At 42.1% G+C, this 20,994-nt stretch overlaps 1 protein-coding gene across 2 annotated transcripts; it reads left to right on the forward strand.

The window, feature by feature from the left end:
- Nucleotides 1-6,482: 6,482 nt before the first annotated feature.
- On the forward strand, nt 6,483-20,886 carry CWC15 (CWC15 spliceosome associated protein). 2 transcript variants are annotated; one of them, XM_085064793.1, is made up of 7 exons: nt 6,483-6,614; nt 9,298-9,436; nt 11,506-11,618; nt 12,515-12,603; nt 13,341-13,451; nt 20,142-20,260; nt 20,537-20,886. In XM_085064793.1, the coding sequence occupies exons 2-7, from the start codon at nt 9,306-9,308 to the stop codon at nt 20,664-20,666; spliced, it is 693 nt and encodes a 230-aa protein (XP_084920919.1). In that variant the 5' UTR covers nt 6,483-6,614; nt 9,298-9,305; the 3' UTR covers nt 20,667-20,886. The 2 variants fall into 2 exon arrangements, with proteins under 2 accessions (XP_084920919.1, XP_084920929.1); XM_085064803.1 differs by lacking the exon at nt 6,483-6,614 and adding an exon at nt 6,734-6,864.
- Nucleotides 20,887-20,994: the final 108 nt, after the last annotated feature.

The following is a 20,994-nucleotide window of genomic DNA, read 5'->3' on the forward strand; positions in this document are numbered from 1 at the left end:
CTTTCTGCACAAAACACAAAACAGAGATCAAAACCCAGGAAGGGAACATATTTTGCCAGGCTCATGTCATCCATAAGAGGCTTCAGTCAGGGTTACTGACCTTTTAGGAGGAGCCTGCTTTATCCTTAGTCTGAGTCCCACGGCAGGACTCAGTTTACAAGTCTTGCTCAAATAGAGGTGACGGTTCTGGTGGTAAAATTAAATGTAAAAGCCCTGTGGGCGTTGCAATATAGGAAATCAAATTTCAGAGCCTGCTCTTACATGGGACATTACAAGTTGCAGAGCAAAAGCCTTTGGTCCATTAATTGTGGTTTTAAAAGAAGGGAAATGCACAAGACTTGGGGAGAGCAGGTCACTTTGTCAGGGTCCCCTGGCTAGTGGCAGTGCTAGGAAGAAAATACCAGTTTCCTGAGTGCCAGCCCTCTGCACTGACATAGTTCTGCAAAAGCAAAAGGCTCCCTTGAGGCCTTAGCAGCTAAAATACCGTGAATTTGTAATCAAGAACTAAAAGAAAAACAACCTGGTTGATCCCACTTGTGGGGATTTCATTGTTTTTCAAGCTCTTGTTCTTTGTTTCCATCTGAATCAGAATAAACTCGCTTCTGCCCACATCTGAAAGAAACAATGCGGGTGGTTAAAACTCTTCCAAAGCCAGAGTGGCCTCACTACTGAGTGAACTCTTTGCACAGTGTGCTAGTTCAGTAAATAAAGGATAACTAAGGATAACTAAAGGTTATTACAATGGTTCAGAGAACTCAGTGCTGGCTGATACCAGCTAGAATGCTCTTAGGCAGGAGCATGTTACATTCATGTGGCATCTTTGGAAGTAGGGGAAATTCATCCTGTGGCTGACTTTCTTTTCAATTAGTTTGAGGACTGCACTACTGAGCTGTTGTTCGAAGGGAACCTCAATTGTGTTTTAACTTGGTCAGGATGACATATAGCTGTTTTACTTTTCTTATAAACTCATCCTTGTATTCCTGGTCTGGAGAGTGGAGATAAATTAGGAGATTCTTCCACACTGGCTCCTCTGTTCCTTAGAGCCCTGTTTACAAAAAGTACTTATCTACATCGTGAACCTTTTAGTAACTGAAATTTTGAATCCAGATCTAACTTAACCTCATCTTTGGAACAAAACTACTTATGTAGTTTTACCTTGTAAACTCCACATCTTCTGCTTGCCTTTGTAAATTACTAATGAAATATAGAGCAGGATTTTCTGGGACTGCTCAATCAAGTGAGTGAATCACCTCCCAGAGGAACCTGTCACTGTCCACTGAACAGAAAGAGGGCCCTAAAGATTTGCCTACACTAGATACCTCACTTACCTGGAGCTCTGTGAGAGTAAAGCTAAAGTTAAGGGAGAGATGCACATAAACTGAATCAGAAAAAAATATTGATAAAGCATTAAAACATTAAAAAACTTACAGAGAAATATGTATGCCAGCTCTTGATGGTATCATTAAAAGTTATAGCTGCAGCTGACTCTTACAGATACAAGGGCATCTCCATTCCACCCTGCCTGACAAACTCACTTGTGGAATACTTCACTGGTTTCTTTATTCCACATCTACACAATGAGATAGGTAAAGTGAGCAGGTCGAAAGCCAGAGCCACTGTGGTACATGGAGAGCCAGCCCTTCCTTCCGTGTAACACCAGTCTTTGAAATCTGGGCACCGTGCTACTGAGACTCCTCCCAGCCAGACTGAGTCATCCTCAGCCAGCATTAAGGAAAGGATAAAATTAGCTTGGCTATTAGAAATGTTTGGTTAATAAATAAAACAGTGGGACAGTTTTGCTTAACAGTGGATGCAACCATAGACAGAGGTATGTTCTGGCTGCTTGCCTGGATGTAAATAGTGCGTGGCTAAAATTATTTGCTTTGTCCAAGCTCAAAAAAATCACTTCAGTAGGAGCAAGAGAGCTTCCATGGAGCTGAGTATGCATCCAAGACTGAGTCCGGGAAGCGTTAGCTGTGTGTCTTGGGGCGCCACTCCTTCCTGCAGCACCCTCCCTTCCCCAGGTCCCTGAGTGCCTTTTGGCTGACATCACGTCTCACGATGGAAAAGCACTGGGATCTCAGCGGAGAGCCGTGCGTGTGGGGAAGCAGACAGAGAAAGACACAACACACAGAAGATGTATTCAAACTCAGTATGCTGGACCTGCAGCACTGGTCTGGCTTGTTTAATGGCTGGCAGAGGAACCACAGTCTGTGGTGTCTGACGAGGGTCATCACTGCCTCGGGAAGGATCCAGATCAGGTCCTCATCCTGTATCTTCCAGGGAATTCCTACTCATTCCTGGGATTTTCCCTCTGTGGTGAATAGGTTACAATGTGTCTCTGTTGCTGCAAAGCAAGAGTTCACAGCTGCTACATCCACCCAGGACTGGAGTACTGAAGGCACAAAAATCCCAGCAGCCTAGGGAATGAAATGGAATGGAGCACAGAAGCAGAAAGCTGGAGAGACAATGCAGTGGGAGGTGTCAGGGCAGAGGTTAAGGGCCGGGATGACTTTGTGAGCAAAGAGAAGCAGCAGTAAACGGTATTTACTGTCCCAGTGCAGGCGGCAGGGAAGGTGAGGAGAGAAAAAGAACACAAGCCTGCCTCATGGGAAGGCAGCCCCTGCTGACTCACTGGCTGAGTCACAGCCTTGCCCAGCTTCTATTCTTTTTCCAATCAAGGAAACAGCAACTTCCCAGAAACTTCTTTTACGGCTGGTCTGGATGCTGAGCATTCCTGCACCAAGTTTCCACTCTGTGCCCTTCCATATCTGTTTCCCAGCGGGAGGCACAATCCTTCAAAGCACACAGTGTCCTGAGGGAGGAAACGGTGCTGTGGTGCTGTGGTCTCTCCAAAGCAGAAACGGGATTTACTGTGGATCGGCCATGCAAACTGTGCCTCAGATGACCAGACACAGGCTCTCACAGGAAGGGAGGCAAGGGGAAAAGTCAAGCTGGGAGATTTCTATTCTGGCACTGAACCTCTGCCCTGCTGGGGAAAATGCTCACCTTCAGAGCACGGCTTTGAAAGAGATTGCACACCCTCCTGCTGTACTTTAAGGGTGGGCAGAAGACAGCTTACAGTGTGAGACACAAAAACTCAGGAGTTACAATTGCTTCAACTAAATTCCTTTCTGGATTCAGAAAAAAACCAGTGAAAATCATCAAGTAAGAGTAATGCTACAGATGGAAGCAAGGGGAACCAGATACCAAAGAATACACAAGAGAAGATTTCAAGAACAGAAAAATGACACAGGAAACAAGAAAAAATCCCTACACTGGCAAGGCCAAAAGGGAGTTTTTAAAGTCCATTAGGAACATAAGCAATCTCCATAACACTACAGGCCAAGAAGTAGATGAGAAAAACATTAACAAAGCTCCAAATAGGCACAAGATTTTTATAAATGTTTTTGTCTTTTTTCGGGACACAATGTCTTTTACAGTCTTGCCATGATCTTAGAGAAAGACCAACACTTTGGTGAGACCTAAATCCTAAAGCACTGGGATAACCAAAGAATGTTGGTCTCCTGGTGTGATCCACAAACAAATACAAAATTGCACTAAGAGTATGCACAGGCACTATAAAGAATTTGGGACACTAGCTAACCAGTGGTACTAGCAAGGGATTTATTTTTAAGACAGATGCCTGTAACACAACCAAATATGTTTATTTGTCACAGCTCAAAGACTACATGGAATTTTCTAATTCAGAAAATAACAATCCTGAGAAGAACTGAAGAGTCACCATAGACATGTACCTGCATTCAAGCCCCCAGTGCAGTGGTGTGGGTAAAAAGGCCAGTGTGATCCTCAGATAAACAACCACACAGAAAGCTGTGGGGGGGAAAGTAGTTATATCTCTCTAGTTCTCATTGATAGAGCTGATGCTGAAACAGTTCTTATAATTTTGTGGTTGATAGATAGGATAGAGAGCAAGAAAAAGCCCTCAAACAATTGGTGTGAGGAAGAAAACAATCCTAAGACTAGAAGAGCCCAGGCTGCTTACCTTGTCCAAAGGCAGCAGCAAGACTAGATTACAAAGTATAAATACCTAGTGAGAACACAGGCTTTTAAAATTATCATAGAAAGGCACAAAAGGCACCTGTGGTTGGAAACAAAGCCATTTGAAATTGAAAATAAGGTGCAGTTTCAAACTGTGAGGATAATTAATGACTGGAGGAAATGATCAAGGGAAGTGGTGACTTCTGCTTCTCATGTTTTCCATGCAGTACACAATACCATTCTAAGTGCTGCCACAACCAAATTGCTCAGCAGAGGTAGGAGCAGCCTAGGAAGGGGGAAGATCTGGGTTTTTTTATAATCTGGTTGTTTACACTGTCTGATAACAGTTTAGTGCATAATCCAGGAACACAGGAATTCACAATTGCCACCTTTACCACTGAACTTGAGTGGTGCTCCCTTCTACATGCCTGTTCTTTCATGGATCTTTAACCCCTTCCCTTATGCTTGGCTTATCAAACACACAGGGAGAATATCCCTAAATGTCAAAGCCTGCCTGGTGGGGCCCTGGAGAGAGCATGGTAGTAAACTTCTTACACATAAACTGAATCCAAACAAGTTCAAGATTAGGGAAATTTTTGTATGTTTAGAGATCTTTAAACTCAAAAGTTGTGGACCTGTGAAGGTTAGGTGCCTCTGCAACAAGATTGAATAGATATTTTTAGGAGTCTGGACTCAGGCACCTCCATTTCACCAACATCCTTCTTTAGCGTTCAAGTCTTCTAAGGAAAGCAATCCCTTGACCATAAAACACATCTTCACATTGATATACACAAGCTGGGAGAAGGGAAGCTCCCTGGAGAACAATTTTGGCCAAAGCCACAAAGCCATTCCTTTACTGTTTGAAGAATACTCCAGTCCGCTCAGAGCTGGGACTGCACTGGTTTTTAACACATAATGGAATGCTTGCCTTTTCCTCTAACCCAAGAGCAGGAGAGGTCCCTTTGGTTCTTGAGGTCTTTAATCAAGACATGATATCCTCTGCCAGATGGATATTACAACTGAACAGTAGGCACTGCCTTCAGGACATGTAAGTGAGCAAAACATGACTTTCTGCTGCACCACAACAGTCAAACTAGCACAACAGTCAGTGCCTCTTGATTTAAAGTCCACAGATTTATTAACTAGGAATAACACCCCCCATCACAGAATGATGCACTCAGTTCAGGCTGCTGTGATCTGTAGCCCAGCAATACCAAATTCCTGAAGCCAGACTTCTCTGCAAGGTTTGATCTTGAGTTTAAACTGCCTGTAGTGGAAGAAATCATAAACCCATTTCACAGGGCGCCAATACAGGCTTGCAGAAAATGCAGTGGTGGATATTTGGTTACTGTCAGGTGTAGCTCTTAGGACATGACACAGTAATTACTGTCACTATTTACCCAGCTTCAGAGTGAAGCCTAAGTTGCTCAAAATAATTGGTTTGTTTCTGTACTAAAGGGCCACTTCTTCCAAGTGCTTTCTCTGATGGCTTGTTGACGCAAAGGGTGCAATTTCCATTGTTGCCGTAGCTCCCTGGATAGCAATATCTGTGGGACCTCTTGTGGGCTCTCTTTTAAATTGCATGTTGGCTGCCGAGCACTCAGGAAAATGTTTCCGTGTTCATTTGTAGATACATCAGAGAGCCATTTACTTCACATGCCTTCGGGTGGATTCGCAGAAGTTTGATAATAAAGTACATCTAAAAGGAACAATAAACACAAGGAAGGAACTCCATTTTAACATAGGGAATTTAATTCCTTAGTGATGCTCATTTGTACCTTCGCTTCTTTACATAGACAGCAATGATTATAGAATCACAGAACAGTTTGGGTTGGAAGGGACCTTAAAAATAACCTCGTTCAAGCCCCTCTGTCATGAGCAGGAAAGCCTTCCACTAGATCAAGGTGCTCAAAGCCCCATCCAGCCAGGCCTTGGTCCCTTCCAGGACCCTAACCCTAACCCAGCCCTAACCCCTAACCCTAACCCTTAACCATAACCCTAACCTCTAATCCTAACCCAACCTTAACCCTAACCCTAACCCTAACCCAACCTTAACCCTAACCCCTAACCTCTAATCCTAACCCTAACCCCTAACCCTAACCCAACCCCTTCTCCGTACAACCTGTGCCAGTGCCTCACCAGCCTCACAGTAAAAAACGTCCTCCTTATCTCCAATCTGAACCGATTGCACAAACACCTACAGCACGCAGAGGAGCTCTTTGCAAGGGGAGCAGGGTCACTGACACGACTCGCTGCCTTACAGTCAGACTTAGGCTGATGCTGTTTACACACAGCCCCGAGTAAAGAGAACGCCTAAGGTACTCCCTTTTCCTCCGCCTGCCATTTTTCCTATCCTCCCCTACAATCCGCACGGGCTCCCAGCCGTCCCTCGCTAGCCCATCCGTCCCTGCCCGGAGCCCGCGGCCGAGCCGCCATGGCTACCGAGGCACCGCCGCCCAGCGCGCACTGCCGCCCCGCCACGGCACGGCACGGCGGGCCTTCTCTATGGTCAGCGGCGCCGTGTCTATGGCCCGCCGCGGTGCATTGTGGGCGCGTGGCGGAACGATGGTGGCGGTGTAGGGCCGGCCGCGCTAGCTGGAGGAGGCCGCGCTGTGAGTGCCCGGGAGATCGGCGGGGAGGCCGCGGGAGGGCCCTGAACGGGGACGGGCGGCCCTGGGACAGGGGGTGTCGGGGGAGGCGGGCCCGGCGAGGGGACGGGCTGCGGGCGGGCCGGCGCTGCCACTCGGGCCCCCCGGATTCGGGCCCCGCCGGGAGGCAAGGCCGAGGCGATTCCCCTGCAGGCCGAGCTCTGTCTCTCCCTCTTGGTCGATAACAAGAGTAGCGCTAAAGAGGCTTTTTCAGGTATTTCTGAAGCGTGAGGGGTTTCAGGTTGAGTCTGGGTCCTTTAAGGCCAAGTTGAGTGCGGACTGACACAGAGCCCTGAGGAGCGGCTGAGGCAGCTGGAGTTGTTTAGTCGGGAGAAGAGGAGGATCAGGAGCACCTTATCTCTCTCCCCAGCTGCCTGAAAGGAGGTTGGAGCCACGTGGGGATTGGCCTCTTGTCCCAGGACAAGACGAAGTGGTCTCAGGTTGTGCCAGTGGGGATTTAGGTTGGACAGCAGGAAGAATTTCTTCACAGAAGGGGTGATTAGACATTGGAATGAGCTGCCCAAGGAGACGGTGGAGTCACTGTTCCTGGAGATGTTTAAGGAAGGACTGGATGTTGCCATTTAGTGCTCTGGTCTAGTTGACAAGGTGATACTTGGTCGTAGTTTGGACTCCACAATCTCAGAGGTCTTTTCCAGCCTGATGAATTCTGTAACTTAAGAGAAGGAGGGATGCTTTCCAGACAGTGTGTTAATGCTTCCTGAAACTACTGCAGCTACACCAGATCTCGTTCTTCACCTGGTTTCACTGATCCCCCCCATTATATATAATTAGCACAGAGAAGTTATGGGAGCAAGTGACTTTCTTGGATCATGAGTCTGGCAGAGTCTGTGCCAAAAGAGAGCTAAAATGTCTTGTTGAGCTTCAGCTGACTTGTACAGCATCACTTAAAAGTGTCAGCCGTCCTTGATTAACGAGCCAAGGCTAATTACAGTCCCACTTAATTTTAAAGGTGTTCCCCTGTGTTAATATTGTTTTCTGAACACTAGTTCCGTGGCAGTAACTGTTTTCTGCATAATGAGGTGTTACTTTGAGCCACACATTGTATTGTAATTTTGACACTGAAGTCAGGTATTTTGTGCTCTCATTAAAAGTGACAAAATAACAAAATAGGCAGAGCATAAATAACTTTTCTTTGTGGTCCACAAAAGCGTATGAAATGATGTAATGGTTTGGTTTTTTTTTATTTTGCCTTTTAATATTTTAAATAGGTACTCTTGTCACCCTTCAACATTCAGCCTTCTGGTTGCTAGGGCTGATACCTATATGTGTCTCTGCAGGTCTCTCTCTCCTGTCCTAAATGTCTTTAGGCTGTCACTAATGGGTATGTGTGTCTCGGTGAAGCAGCAATGAGAATCATTTCAGATAGCAGATTTAAGATTCTAGAATTAGAGAATATGCTGAGCTGGAACGGACACACAAAGATCATCAAAGTCTGGCTCCTGACCCTCCGCAGGACACCCCAAGAGTCACACCATGCACCTGAGAGCATTGTCCAAACACTTGCTGAGCTCTGTCAGGCTGGTGCTGTGACCACCGCCCTGGGGAGCGTGTTCTAGTGCCCAGCCACCCTCTGGGGAAAGAACCTTTTCCTGATATCCAACCTAAACCTCCCCTGACACAGCTTCATGCTGTTCCCTCATGCCCTGATGATTGATCACACAGTGTTTTCTGGCACTGATTAACCATCTCAAACTCTTGGCTGGCACAGTGGTTTGGGCTTGCAGGGTCTCCAGATCCTATCAGGCAGTGCTGAGCACAGTGTGTGCTCACAGGGTGCCTGTGTGGCTGAGGCTGGTTGGAGCCTGTTTCACTCTTTGCACAGAAGAGTTGGTAGTAGAAATTTGGACATCTGCTGCTTTGGTTCTTTGGAGATGTTGAGTTCCTGCAGTTTCTAGGGGAGAGCTGGTGACAACTTCCCCATTTATCCAAGCTTTTTTACTTGCACTTTGTTTATGTAGGGGTAGAACTGTTGGCCTTGTGCCACCAGGGAAACATTGGTTCTAGCCCTTCAGAGGATTCTGCTGGTGAGCTGGAGCCCTGCACAGCTGGGTCCCAAAGGACTGTGCCTCAGCATTGATGTTAGGGTACTGGAGAGCAGAACAGGGTCATGGTGAGGGCTGCAGTGCTCAGGTTGCCTGATCTTCATCAGTGGGTAATGATCAGCACCATCCTAGGCACACTGTGGTCTGTGTCAGCCAGCATTGCTAGTGGTGGTACCTAGCTGTGGTCTGGGCAATAATGAAGGGGTCATCCCAGTAGGCAGTCATTTTTGACTGCAATTTTTTAGGAGGGGAAGGAGTTTAGTTACAAGACTGTACTGCTTGCTTTAAGGATGGGAGATTAGCTCCTGGCTCATTCTATTTACTTTACAAATGTAGCTTCATATTTAGGTTAGAGTCCATGTATCATCTTTCAAGAATATTGGAAAATACTTTTATTTTGAAACCTGGATAGATTCTGTCAATAAAAAGCTGCTTAAATTTTGAGGATCATGAGCTGAGTGACAGCTGGTGTGCTGTAGTGGGACTTGTCACTGCTTCTACAGTTCCAGGAGCAAAGTAGCTTCTATTGAGTGTCTTTCACTGTAAGTTGTAGTAACAACTTGTTCTGTCCCTTGGTTCTGTAGGAGTGAAGATGACGACAGCAGCAAGGCCAACGTTTGAACCTGCAAGAGGAGGAAGAGGAAAAGGTGAAGGAGACTTAAGCCAGCTATCCAAACAGTATTCCAGCAGAGATCTTCCTTCTCATACTAAAATCAAATACAGGTTAGTATTGGGTTTTTGGGCCTCAGGGAAGAGCAGGCTGGGAATGATTTTTTTGTTATGAGTGGTACTCTAAAATTTTCACAATAGACGTTGATGTGCTTGACACTGAGCAAGGTCCAGAGATTGTGCAGCAGTGCTGCACATTGGGCTGAAAGTCTCAAAAGCAGAGCTAGGAGCTCAAATGCATTGTAGGTGACTTTTGGGGAGTTTAATTTTAGTGATAATTTGTTGCTGCTCATGGACACGAATCATCAGAAGATGAGCATTGGAGACTGAACATTTCCAGCAGCGAAGTGGGAAGTAAGTTGTCATTGGGAGTGAGCCACAGGGAGTACTGTCACTTGCAGAGCAAGGTGGGATGAGAAAAGTGAAGTTAAGCACATCTTAAAAGCAGGAAAACCACATCATGTATTTGGCAAAGGGCATTAAGAGGAGGCAGAGAAACCATGGAATAGCACTTAGGTAGTGGTATGTGTTGGAAGAGCTGATGTTAAACTGAAGCTGATGTTAAGCTCCAGGTGACTCATGCAGGTCCTGGGAGAAGAAGTTTCTTTAACCAGTGAGAATGATAGTACAATCTTAGGAATACTTTCCTATGTTTGAAGTGCATAATAAATCTTTATATTTTTGAAAGATTTAATAAAATCTGGAGTCAATGTGATAGAATTTAAATTAAATGTTTTGACCTAAAAGTGCTCATTTTATCTAACTAATGTTACAATTGTCAGCGAAATCAGTGTTAAAGTTTTACTTTTGCACTTCTTTGTGTAGATGTTTACCCTGTCACCTCTTCCCTCCTACCCCTTTGGTTTTTAATAATATGTATTCATAAGGGAGTTGGAGTGTTTTGGAGAATACCAAAATAAACAGCATAAAAAGTGCTGTCAAATGCGTTTTGCTGTTATGGAGAAAATTGCTGGTGGTTTGTTTTCTAAACAAAAGTGGGGTTTGGAACACCTCTCTGTTGCTTTGGAAAGAGTCTGTGGGAGCAGGTATGTATGGGAATATACAATGTATGTTTTAACAAATCCCTCCATTTGTGTGAGAGGGACAGATGGAGGGAGCATCGAGTGTCTTCTGTTCTTTCTCCCAAATACCTAATACAAAGTTGTCTTTGTTAAATAGCCAGGACTGCATTACTGCAGGAAAAGCCCAGTGTTTCAGTCCCACTTATGTTTACTTGCCTGGCACAGGGTTTGGGGAGATTTTGCAGCTCTAACAGGGATTCCAAATTCAGGGTTTTAATTACAAAAGCAAATTAAATACTTCATCATAAAGACAGGCTGTGCACACAATGTGTTTGTAATAGCTCTAGTCTGGGTTTCTTCCACACACTCTTATTTCCAGCACTGGGTTCACAGAGAGGTGAAAGCAATTGCTGCTCGTTTTTGTTCACTAGTTCTTCTCAAGATATCCACAAAAATTTCATCAGTCTCTAGGTGGAACTTAATGACTCAGATATATGTAGTTCATTGTTTTTTCCTGGTGTGTTTTTATGTAGAAGAGGGGTGACCGTGTATTTACAAGGTATTTCACTAAAGCTAGTGTTTTGCCTGTTCTCTCAGCTTTTATTTATTGGTCACGCTCTGGTCTCAGGGAGAAGAAAAAGTTTATGAAAATAATGTTCTAGTCTTGGTCTTATCTGTAAGCCTTAGGGACTGGCTTTGTGGCAGCAACTTTGGATGCTAAAACGATGAAGAGAGGTGACTAATGCTTGTGGATGTCTTCTAGGACACTGGGATTGGACTGCTGGAGAAAGAACATTTCAACATACTGACTACAGACAGATGTAGTCATCCAGTTTTGTAGGAATTTAAGTAGGGTCTTTTCATTCATTCAAGATCCACTGGTAGGAGCACAAGCATATGGCATGGCAGCTCTGTGTGTGCAATGCGTATGTACACAGGAGGGCTCTGCTGAAGAGAGAATAAATATACATTTACATGGAACCCAGTTCTTGTTCTCTGTCCTTACCTGTTCATCCAAGGATTTACTGGCCTCTGTGAGAAAATTGCTCCCAGCTGCAGACTGTCAAACTTGAAGCTTTTCCCCCTTGATATTTTTTTTAGACAGACCACTCAGGATGCTCCTGAAGAGGTGCGTAACCGTGATTTCAGAAGGGAGCTGGAGGAGAGAGAACGGGTTGCTGCAAGGGAAAAGAATAGAGACAGACCAACCAGAGGTAAAAACCAAGAAACAAAAATCTTAACAGCCTTTGTGAAGCATTGCTCTTGCATGAAATTTGATGTTGTAAGAAGTTTGCAGTTGCAGACGGCATGTCATGAGAGTAGAATTTAGGGTATCGGTCTGATAGTTCAGAGCTGTTGACCTGCAAGGGAATGTCCACTGGCTTTCATGCTGGCTTCATGCTAGCAGAAATCTAGGCCAGCCAGTAGAAAAGTGTGCCCAGCTGATACAGTATAATTGTAATGAATTGGCAACAAGTGTTTACAGCTAATACAGGGCTTTTTTTTGTACTTGGACCAGCAAGAGAGGAAGAAGTGGTAATGACTCATCCTCTACTGTTACAGCACCAGTATAACAATAAATCTGTTTGAAAGCATGTTATTTTGTTCAGATATGGTGAAGTAATAACAAAATCAAAGAGCACTTGGAGAAATACTCCTTTTTGTGTTAAGCTCAGCAAAAGTTAAGTACTTTAGGATTAGGTGGGAAGGCATTGCATGGCTTTCAAATTCACAGAAGAAAGTAGATGTGGTTTGGACCAAACTAGCCAACAGCTTTGGGATTGTCCTAAATGGGAACCCTCCAGTTGGATATATATAATAAGAATATTTATCCAAAGCTACTTTTTCTTCTATTCTTTCTGCTTGAAATAATTACTTCAAAAAACTTCTGGAGGCCAAATTTTAAGTTTGGGATGTTATTGCTGCTCTTGTTGCTACATAAGGGGAAAAATTAACATGGGCATTAAAATTGAGAAGTGAGGGAAAAGTAAGCATAAGCTTGTTTCTCTTGCTTGAATGCAAGATAAAGGGTGAAGATTTTTGCTTTCTGACATTAGATGCTGTTAAATGAAGTAGCTTAGTCCTTTTTCTTTTAACTCTTACAACATAGAACATACAACATCATCTTCAGTGTCTAAGAAGCCTCGGCTAGACCAGATTCCTGCAGCAAATCTTGATGCAGATGATCCTCTTACTGATGTAGGTATCTTGTTTTCTGTCTTCTTTCCTTTCATTGCCCTGCCTTAAGGATTTGCTGTTAATGGAATATGTACTTTTAGGTCACCTAAAGATTTCAGACATGTTCCCATGGATTTTCCTTTTACAGCTTCTGTGCTGTGGTGAAAGCCCAGAGTGGTTCAGAGGATTTTGGTCCATGGTGTAATGGTATTCTTAGAAAGCACACAAAATCGAGGGAACTGAAAATACCACTTACAGTATGGAGAATCAACCACTGGGTTAGTTAGAATTCCCCAAAGGTAGAACTGTTGGGATACCTGCAAATGACTGTATGCATGAGCAACAAATGCTTGCCCTTGACTCCTCTACTTACGCTGACATCTAGGAGTTAGGTCAAAGGCTTGACAATAAGCTCAGGGGTTTTTAATCCTGTGGTATTTGCTCCCAGCAGTATTGGACAGGGTAATCAGGCACACTGTTATAATGACTTTTACCACAGTAACTAGAGAGTGACTGGGGATGGCCATTCTCTAGAGTCTGTCAGTTAGATAGCATTTTAATTGCAGTCATCCCAAAAGTGAAAATATATTTGACTTTACTATAAAAGAGCAAAAACCCCTTTTGTATTGCATTTGCTGCTACCCAAGTAGTTCAGAAACCAGCCAGCAGCAAACTGTAGCCTTAGCTGGGCAGCCCAGAGTTGCTTTTATTAAATTAAATGAACAAGCTGATTCTTGCCTTCCATTTGTTACTATTAGGAAGATGATGAAGATGAGGACTTGGAAGACAGTGATGATGATGACACTGCAGCTCTCCTGGCTGAACTGGAAAAAATCAAGAAAGAACGAGCTGAAGAACAGGCTCGAAAGGTAAAATCTCACACATTAAAGAGCACCTGGTTTTTGTGCACTGGTGTCTATTAAAACTGGTGTGCCTTAAGTACTTAAGACAAGTGAGAACTGGTAAACTAAGCGCTGTTCAAACCTCAGGTATGATGGATTTGTTCTTTTATCTAATAATTTCTAAGAATTTTTTTCTTTAGTAGGTGTACTGAATGTTTTACTCACTGGAACATTCTATTCACTTTCCCTACACTTTGTAGGGGCAGTGAGTCAAGATAATCTTGCTTTTCATGTGCAAGTCCTCTGAACTCAACTATCATACCAAAGTATACAGTGACATTAATGAGCTGCATGCAATCCACTGTAATTTAATTTTTGTTAACTAGCTTTTATGAAACAAGAAATATTATTTATGAGATAAAGATGTGTGCTTTTTGATGCTGCTTCTTATGCAGGTTTTATACATTAGCTGTCCTTTCACAGCATTGATGCTGTGTTGCCTTGGCAAGGAGCACCAGTTTGAACTATAAGACCAGATTGATTTTCATGTGATTTTCCTGTGCTGTTGGTGCTATTACCTCCTTGGTGTGAGAGAGATTGTTGGGATGGAGTGCATTAGCAAAATCCCCTAACTATTGATTGGACTTCTAGGGACTGCTTCTGGGAGTAGTCTGTTATCAAACTTACCAGGTTTTAGGATTGTGTTGTGTACTGGCTCTAACACTGTATTGCAGCAGAGTTTAGAGTCCTGGTATTTCGTCTGCACTGCTGAAATGCTCTCTTCTAGTGGTGCAACAGCAGTAGTGGATATGTGCAGCATTCCCTCATCTGCTTTTACTAGGTGTTTTCTTTTTTCTGAGTAGGGTTTAAGTAATTTTTGTGCTTTTGTATAACATTGCTTCCTTCACATGGAGTAGTTTTGTATGTTTTTATAAGTAGTTTCTCCATTGGTGTAAAACAAAACAAAAACCCCAAAGCAAACAAACAAACAAAAAATGTCAGAAAACCAAGCTGCCTGTCACCTTTGCATAGGCTAATCTGAGCTGTTTTTTAGAACATGCTAAATAAACACATTAGATGCTGATGAGGAGGCTAATCAAAGGCTGCTCTGACAATGTTTTAGTGCCTCTGAACTACTGTAGCTTTCCTGTAGCTTAACGTACATGTTCATAGATTAATGTTTTTCATGAACGCATAGCTGGTGGGGAACAGGGCAGAGCTTCCAGCAGACACCAGCAACAGCTAGGAGAGGATAATGTTTTAACTGCCATTGGCAACATTGTAGTTGCGAACCTGTTTTTGCCTAACAATAGAAAAATTTACCTTCAGAAACAACAAGGCCTGTAAAACCAGTGAGCTCTGCAGTTTTGCACTTAAATAGTATGGAGGGCTAAAACCTGTGCCATGCTGCTTCACTGCAGAAATTGTGCTATAGAAGACTGTTGCTGCTTGATTCCCCATCTGGCCTGTGAGAGATCTTCTATATTAAAGTATGTCTGAAAGCATCTCTTCTCTCTTTGTCTAGGCATTTGAGGCACATCACACAGCAATGAAATTGTCTTTTGCAGTAACAACATGGTGAAAATTTCTTAAACAAACTGGCAACAATTCGACCATGTGTTCCTATGTGAAATGTACTAAACTACAAATTAAGCGTAGCCTTGTGTAGGAAAGATTTTAACCTCAGCTCTCCTTGCATGGTGCTTAAAATGAAAGCTTACATCTGTGTGGATTTTTTTACTTTGCTTGATAGTTGAAATTATGCATCTAGATTAAACAGCATAATTTGTCACATTTCAGTGCAGAAAACTCGCATTAGGAAAGTAACAGTTAGTTATTAAATAAATAGAAGCTCAGACAACCAAATGCCTGCTTCTTTTACCCTTTGTGGAAAGTAGGAACGTTATCATCTCTGTGAAATTCTGTCACTAGAGGGTGCTAAAAGCCATGTAGTGTTTGGGACAGCACTTGTTTTATTTTGCTGTCTCCTAACGGGTATTATGTGTTACCTGCATGGATGTTCTCCTTATCCCAGCAGCAAGGTTTGTAATGTCCAATGCTATGTGCATACTGAATACAATCATGTATTTGCAATAGTGCCCACTATTGCACACCCAGAATCTAGACTGACACTGTTCATCCTTTCACTGGTTGGTGGCAAGTAGGCTCTCTTTGAAACTGGTATCTTTAGTAAATAGTATCTCTTTAGAAATGGTATCTTTAGTAAATAGTAGATAGTAATAAATCTTGTGGTGCTCTACACGACAAAGTTTTTGATTTGTTTTCTTAACGGTTTTATTTCACCAAGTGTTTCTCTATAACTGAATGTATTACTTTACCAGTGGTCAGAGTAAATCTTAGCTCTGCTCCCTGTTTTAGCCATGTCACTGGCTGTCAAATAAAAACATCAGAAAACGAGTCTTGATAGATATTAACATTTTCACTGAAATCCTAAGGGTCTGACTAAAACCAGAACGTCAAATGATTAAGTGATTAGAAAGAATGTCAGTTAAGAGGCAAAAGCAGATGGCAAAGTGTGTTTCTTCTTTCAGTGTTTTAGACATACCAGCAACACTTAACCCTTTCCAGGAACTAATGATAACATCCCTTTCCTTGTGGACAAAATGGCAACAAAGCTGCATGTGGACACTGCCCTTGTGATTTCTTGGTGCTCTTCATTTCTGAAGTTTCAGTCAATTATTTGAATCTCTTTATTGCACAGAGATAGTAACTGTCACAGGATCAAATAACTGCGGTGCGTATGTGCACTACTGAATTTTGTTCCCTGCTGATAAAGTCAGGGTGCTATCATAGTTTGTTATTCAAAAAATAAACATTTAAATCAGGTTATGTGATTTCTAAAATTGTTTTTTTTACTTTTTTTTGGCCTTCAATGAAATGTGGGTATTTTAGGTTCTTCTTTCAGCTGCTTAACATCTATAAAAACTGAGTATGTTAACTGGCTTCAATACAATGCAGTAATTTCGGGGAATTTCAGCACTTTCTGTAAAAGTAATCTTGCTCTGTGCTAAGGGTAGGAACTAAGCTAAAAATGACCAATGTTTTTCTTTCCTTTGCAGTCAGAAACAAATATGCCAAGGAAAGAAATTCCCAAGATTGTCTCTACCATTTCTTTTATTGTGTAATTGTTGCCACCCTCCAGTCCTCTGCAATTGTAGTTGACTTAAATCAACACAATTTTTTTGTGCTAGCAGTAATCAGCTATAGAAAGAATTTTACAGGTTGAATGTTGAGCCTGAAATGCCAAGTTGTTGGGGCCAATGTGCAAGTTGTATATCCCAGCCTGCATGGTGGTGCAGTGGAGATGCAGTCAGTAGTGCCTGAAGTGTGGGTGGTCTCCTGTGTGATAATTTAGTGTGAGCAGAAGAGCTGTCTTGGCTCCCTGTTGTATCCTCTGGTCCCTGCCAAGATGTGAGCTCAGGTGCCTACAGGCCCATGTCTTGTTGCAGGTGTCTTAACCCAGAGCTAAATCCTTTTTTCAGTCTTACGCTAGTGCTTGTAGCGTAACACTTCTTAAAAGTGTTCAGCTTTAATTTTTTTCTATCCCCACATTTTATTACTTAATGCTTTTCTGTGTTGTCAGAAATTGAACTGTGTCAGGCCAATTGAGGCTGAAGGATATTGCATGGGTTATGTCAAAGCATATAAAAGTTAGGATGATGTGTAACATGCCTTTTTAAAATCTTAGTATAGAAAATTTGAATGTGTATCTGTGTGTAGGAAGTACACTGGAGTACTGTAAACATACTTTTTATGATTCTTAATATTGGCTTTATCTTTCTCTAGTGATTCTGAATATTTACCATTCAAATGACTGACTGCTTTTCACTTCTCTTCATGCATGATGGAGAGAGCTGGAATCATCAGCTTTGTGGGAACTGTTGAAATTAAATCTGAAATGGGGAAAGGGAGGGAAGGGGAGCTGCAATTGCCCCTCAAAAAGTGCTGGCTGACTCAAGTCAATTTTTGACCAGTAAAAAAACACTGTATGTGGAGTGCATTGTAGTTCTGAGGATGTCAGTGGTGTGTGGATGCATTTCATGCATCACAAAACCCCAAACTATAAAATAGTAATGCCTGCTCCAGACAACGTAATGCATCATGCACAGGTTCAGTGACTTTGGGTCATGGCTGAGGTTAATGTCTTAGAAGTTTGAGGGTGAGACTGGGCCATGCTCTACCTGCCACCTTCAGAAGAGTTCCCCCGGAGTTCACCTCTAGAATGAGAAACTGCTGCATCTGTTTTCTTATATAGATTTAGCAGAAATTCTCTCCACAGAACCATTTTTCAGCAGAGGACTGTTAATTTCTTACGATGGTCTTAGTAGTTCTGCCTTCCCTTGATTAGGAATTTTTGGTTTGTAGCTGCCTCATTTGCTCTCAATGTTTTTCCTAGACCTGTTGTGTTTTCAAATCCTCACTTTTAATGGAGCACTGGAGATTAAAGTTAATGGTGCAGAGCCCAGCCTCATTTTGGACAGCACAGAGGACACTTTACATGCTTGCATGTAGCTGTAAATTTGCTAGTGGTCATAAACAGTATCTGATCACTTCCTGGGAAGTAGCTGAAAATCAGTATTGGGTTTTTTGCTTGTTCCAGTATCCAAGATTTTGCATGGTTTCAAGGCAGTGCTTAGCATTCATGTGCTGTATGGTAATCTGAGAGCTGCTGGACTTCTGGTGGGAACACATGGCATCATTGGATTGAACATGCAGTAAATTGGATTTCATGGCTCTTGGCTACACCATGTTTTGGGGAAGGAAGATGGTAAATCAAAGGTTGGCACTCTGTGGAGAAGAAACTGCGTACACTTCTTGTCTCTAATCCACAGAGAAATTGAGTTTATATTTCTAATACAGGAGGAAATTGCTGTTCCGTATCAAATATTTTTTATCTTCATGTTTCCATACTTACTGGGGTGATAATAACTGATGTTGGAGTGCAAATGTTGGATTTAGAGCTATTTTTGAAAATTGACAACCTTAATTGATTTCTGTTAATAACTTCTGACTGCTGCACTTTGTGTTAAAGCTCCACAGATACAGTAGTAAGAGCAAGTTTTGTCAATGCATATGTTTTAATGAGGGCATTGCAGGGCTTGTCCTGAAGTTATGCTTTGTTTTTGAGCAATATGCCCTTTTGGGGAGCTTTTCCCATCCCACTGGCAATTAATTGCAGCTGGTTCTATATTTTATTTGTGAGAAGCAGTGTAATGGTAGGTGTTTTTTCATAACTGAAACTTGAGTAGATTTTGAAAGGTAAAATCTTTACCAGTGACCCTGCAGCATCTGGTATTTGTATGAATGATAAATCAATGTTCTTAAGAAAGCTGGGATATTATAAATGAAAATTTCATAGAATCAAAGAATGGTTTGGGTTGGAAGAGACCTTAATGATCATCTAGCTCCAGTTCTGCTGTGGGCAGAGACACCTTCCACTAGACAAGTTTGCTCAGAGCTCCATCCAGCCTGGCCCTGAACACTTCCAGGGGCGGGGCACCCATCCAAAATTTCACATGCCTGATCAAATTAATGGAAAAGCATTGTAAATTGTAGATAATAAATAGCTTAGTATTGATTAAATGTTTAAAACTAGAGAACTGTAGCTAGCATCAGGATCAAGTTTAGCATTTAAACCTTGTAAACTCCAGCAGCAAAGAAACCACTTCCTCTTTTGGGATCCTGTAGAAGTCCTCAGCAATGTATTTTCTGCAGGTTTTGTTTTCCCAGTTTGAGAAAAAACCCCAGCCTTATGATATCCTTGCCTTTAGGTTATATAATTTTTAAAAGCCATTATTTGATTCTTCTGCAGTGCTTATGAGACTTCAGTTCATTTCTTAAACAGAGTGTCTTTAGACCATACTTCAGAGTAGGAAACCTACTTAGTCATCTACATATAAAGAATTACTTTTTCTTTTCCTTCTGGTTCTTTCATCAAAGAACACTCCTTGCAGTATTTGTGAAAGCTTGTGGAAAAACATGGAATGAATATTAAACATTAATTTTGAAGTCTGTGAATATTAAAGTCACTACATGTGTTAATAGAGCTTGGAAGTGTGGGCAGTGAAATTACTTTGTGTTGCTTGTAGTGTATTGCTTCACTTAGTCTTGAGTTGTATGCATTTGACAGTACAAGGACAAGAAAATTTGTCTGCTTCTTAATATTGAAACTCCTAAATAGTCTTATGACATTCTCTATTCATTTCACTGTGAGGTTCTCCATATTCTTTTTAATTGGTCCCTAGGGAAGTTGTAGTTGTAAAATCCAAACAGCTGCTGAAAATAGAGAACTTTCAACATGCTGTATGATTTCTTCTTCCTAGTGAATATTGTATGATGTACTCTGTTTTCTCATGAGGATAAAGAAAATATTTTAATCTGTATACAGATTTTTAATATAATAAATATGTATATGGTAAAGCTAGAATGTAACTGAATATTTGATGGTGCATCAGAGCTAAGTAGAGCAGATATGAGTGTTGTCAGCTTGACAGTTTATTAGCACAGTTATGCTTTGTAGAGTATCTCTGCTTCTATCCTTATTCTTCTCAAATGCAAGTGCCAAACACTGAAAAAATCTGAGCTAGGAATTAAAGCTCCATATGTGTGAGTGTTCAAAGCTAAATAACATGTATCTCTACCAACTAGAGGAGAAAAGTGGCCTAGAAAAATAATACACCAATTTCTGGTTCTCAGGAACAAGAGCAGAAGGCTGAAGAAGAAAGAATTCGGATGGAGAACATCCTGAGTGGTAACCCACTGCTGAACCTTACCGGGCCAGCACAGCCTCAGGCAAACTTCAAAGTGAAAAGGAGGTATTGTGCAGTCTGTTCAGTGACACCCATCCCATTGCTGCCTCTCCCTCCTCGAGTCAGAAAATGTAATCACTGTAGCTGGTTTCTGTTTCCTTCCTCAGATCTTGTCACAAGTGTATGGGAGATAGATCATCTTTTCTTAAAGACTAAAATCTAATCCTAATGACTAGTTGTCTTAGTACATTCAATAGAAGGGTCAAACTCCATTTTTATGCTTTTGTATATTACATCTGATTTTCATACAAGCTTACTGAAGTCCAAAACTTTTGTTTTCAGGTGGGATGATGATGTTGTCTTCAAGAACTGTGCCAAGGGAATAGATGAAACAAAAAAGGACAAAAGATTCGTCAATGATACTCTGCGTTCAGAATTTCACAAAAAGTTCATGGAAAAATATATCAAGTAGTACAGTTTTATGTGCAGTAGTGTGGAAGGACTTGGTAGATCATGGCTGTTCCCTCCCTTTCCCTCAGAATTTAAGGCTGAATGTTTCGTCATGGATTCCCAAACGTTTTTCCAAGATCATCAGCAGCTTCATAATAAATAACTGCTATGTATCCAGGGGTTTTATTCCTGCATTTTGTTTTCCTTTACAGTTTTAATTAAACCAGTTTGTGTCTCATGAATGTTTTTTTTCTTCATGAGTGTTTACTTTTCTGTCCGCCTTGTAAATGGTAGAAGAGAGAAGCTGGTTTGCAATAAATACTGCTGATTGCCTAAATTGCTTTCCAAAA

The sequence above is a fragment of the Lichenostomus cassidix genome, chromosome 1 (genome assembly GCF_008360975.1).
Source record: "Lichenostomus cassidix isolate B80296 chromosome 1, HeHo_3.0, whole genome shotgun sequence".
Lineage (NCBI taxonomy): Eukaryota > Metazoa > Chordata > Aves > Passeriformes > Meliphagidae > Lichenostomus > Lichenostomus cassidix.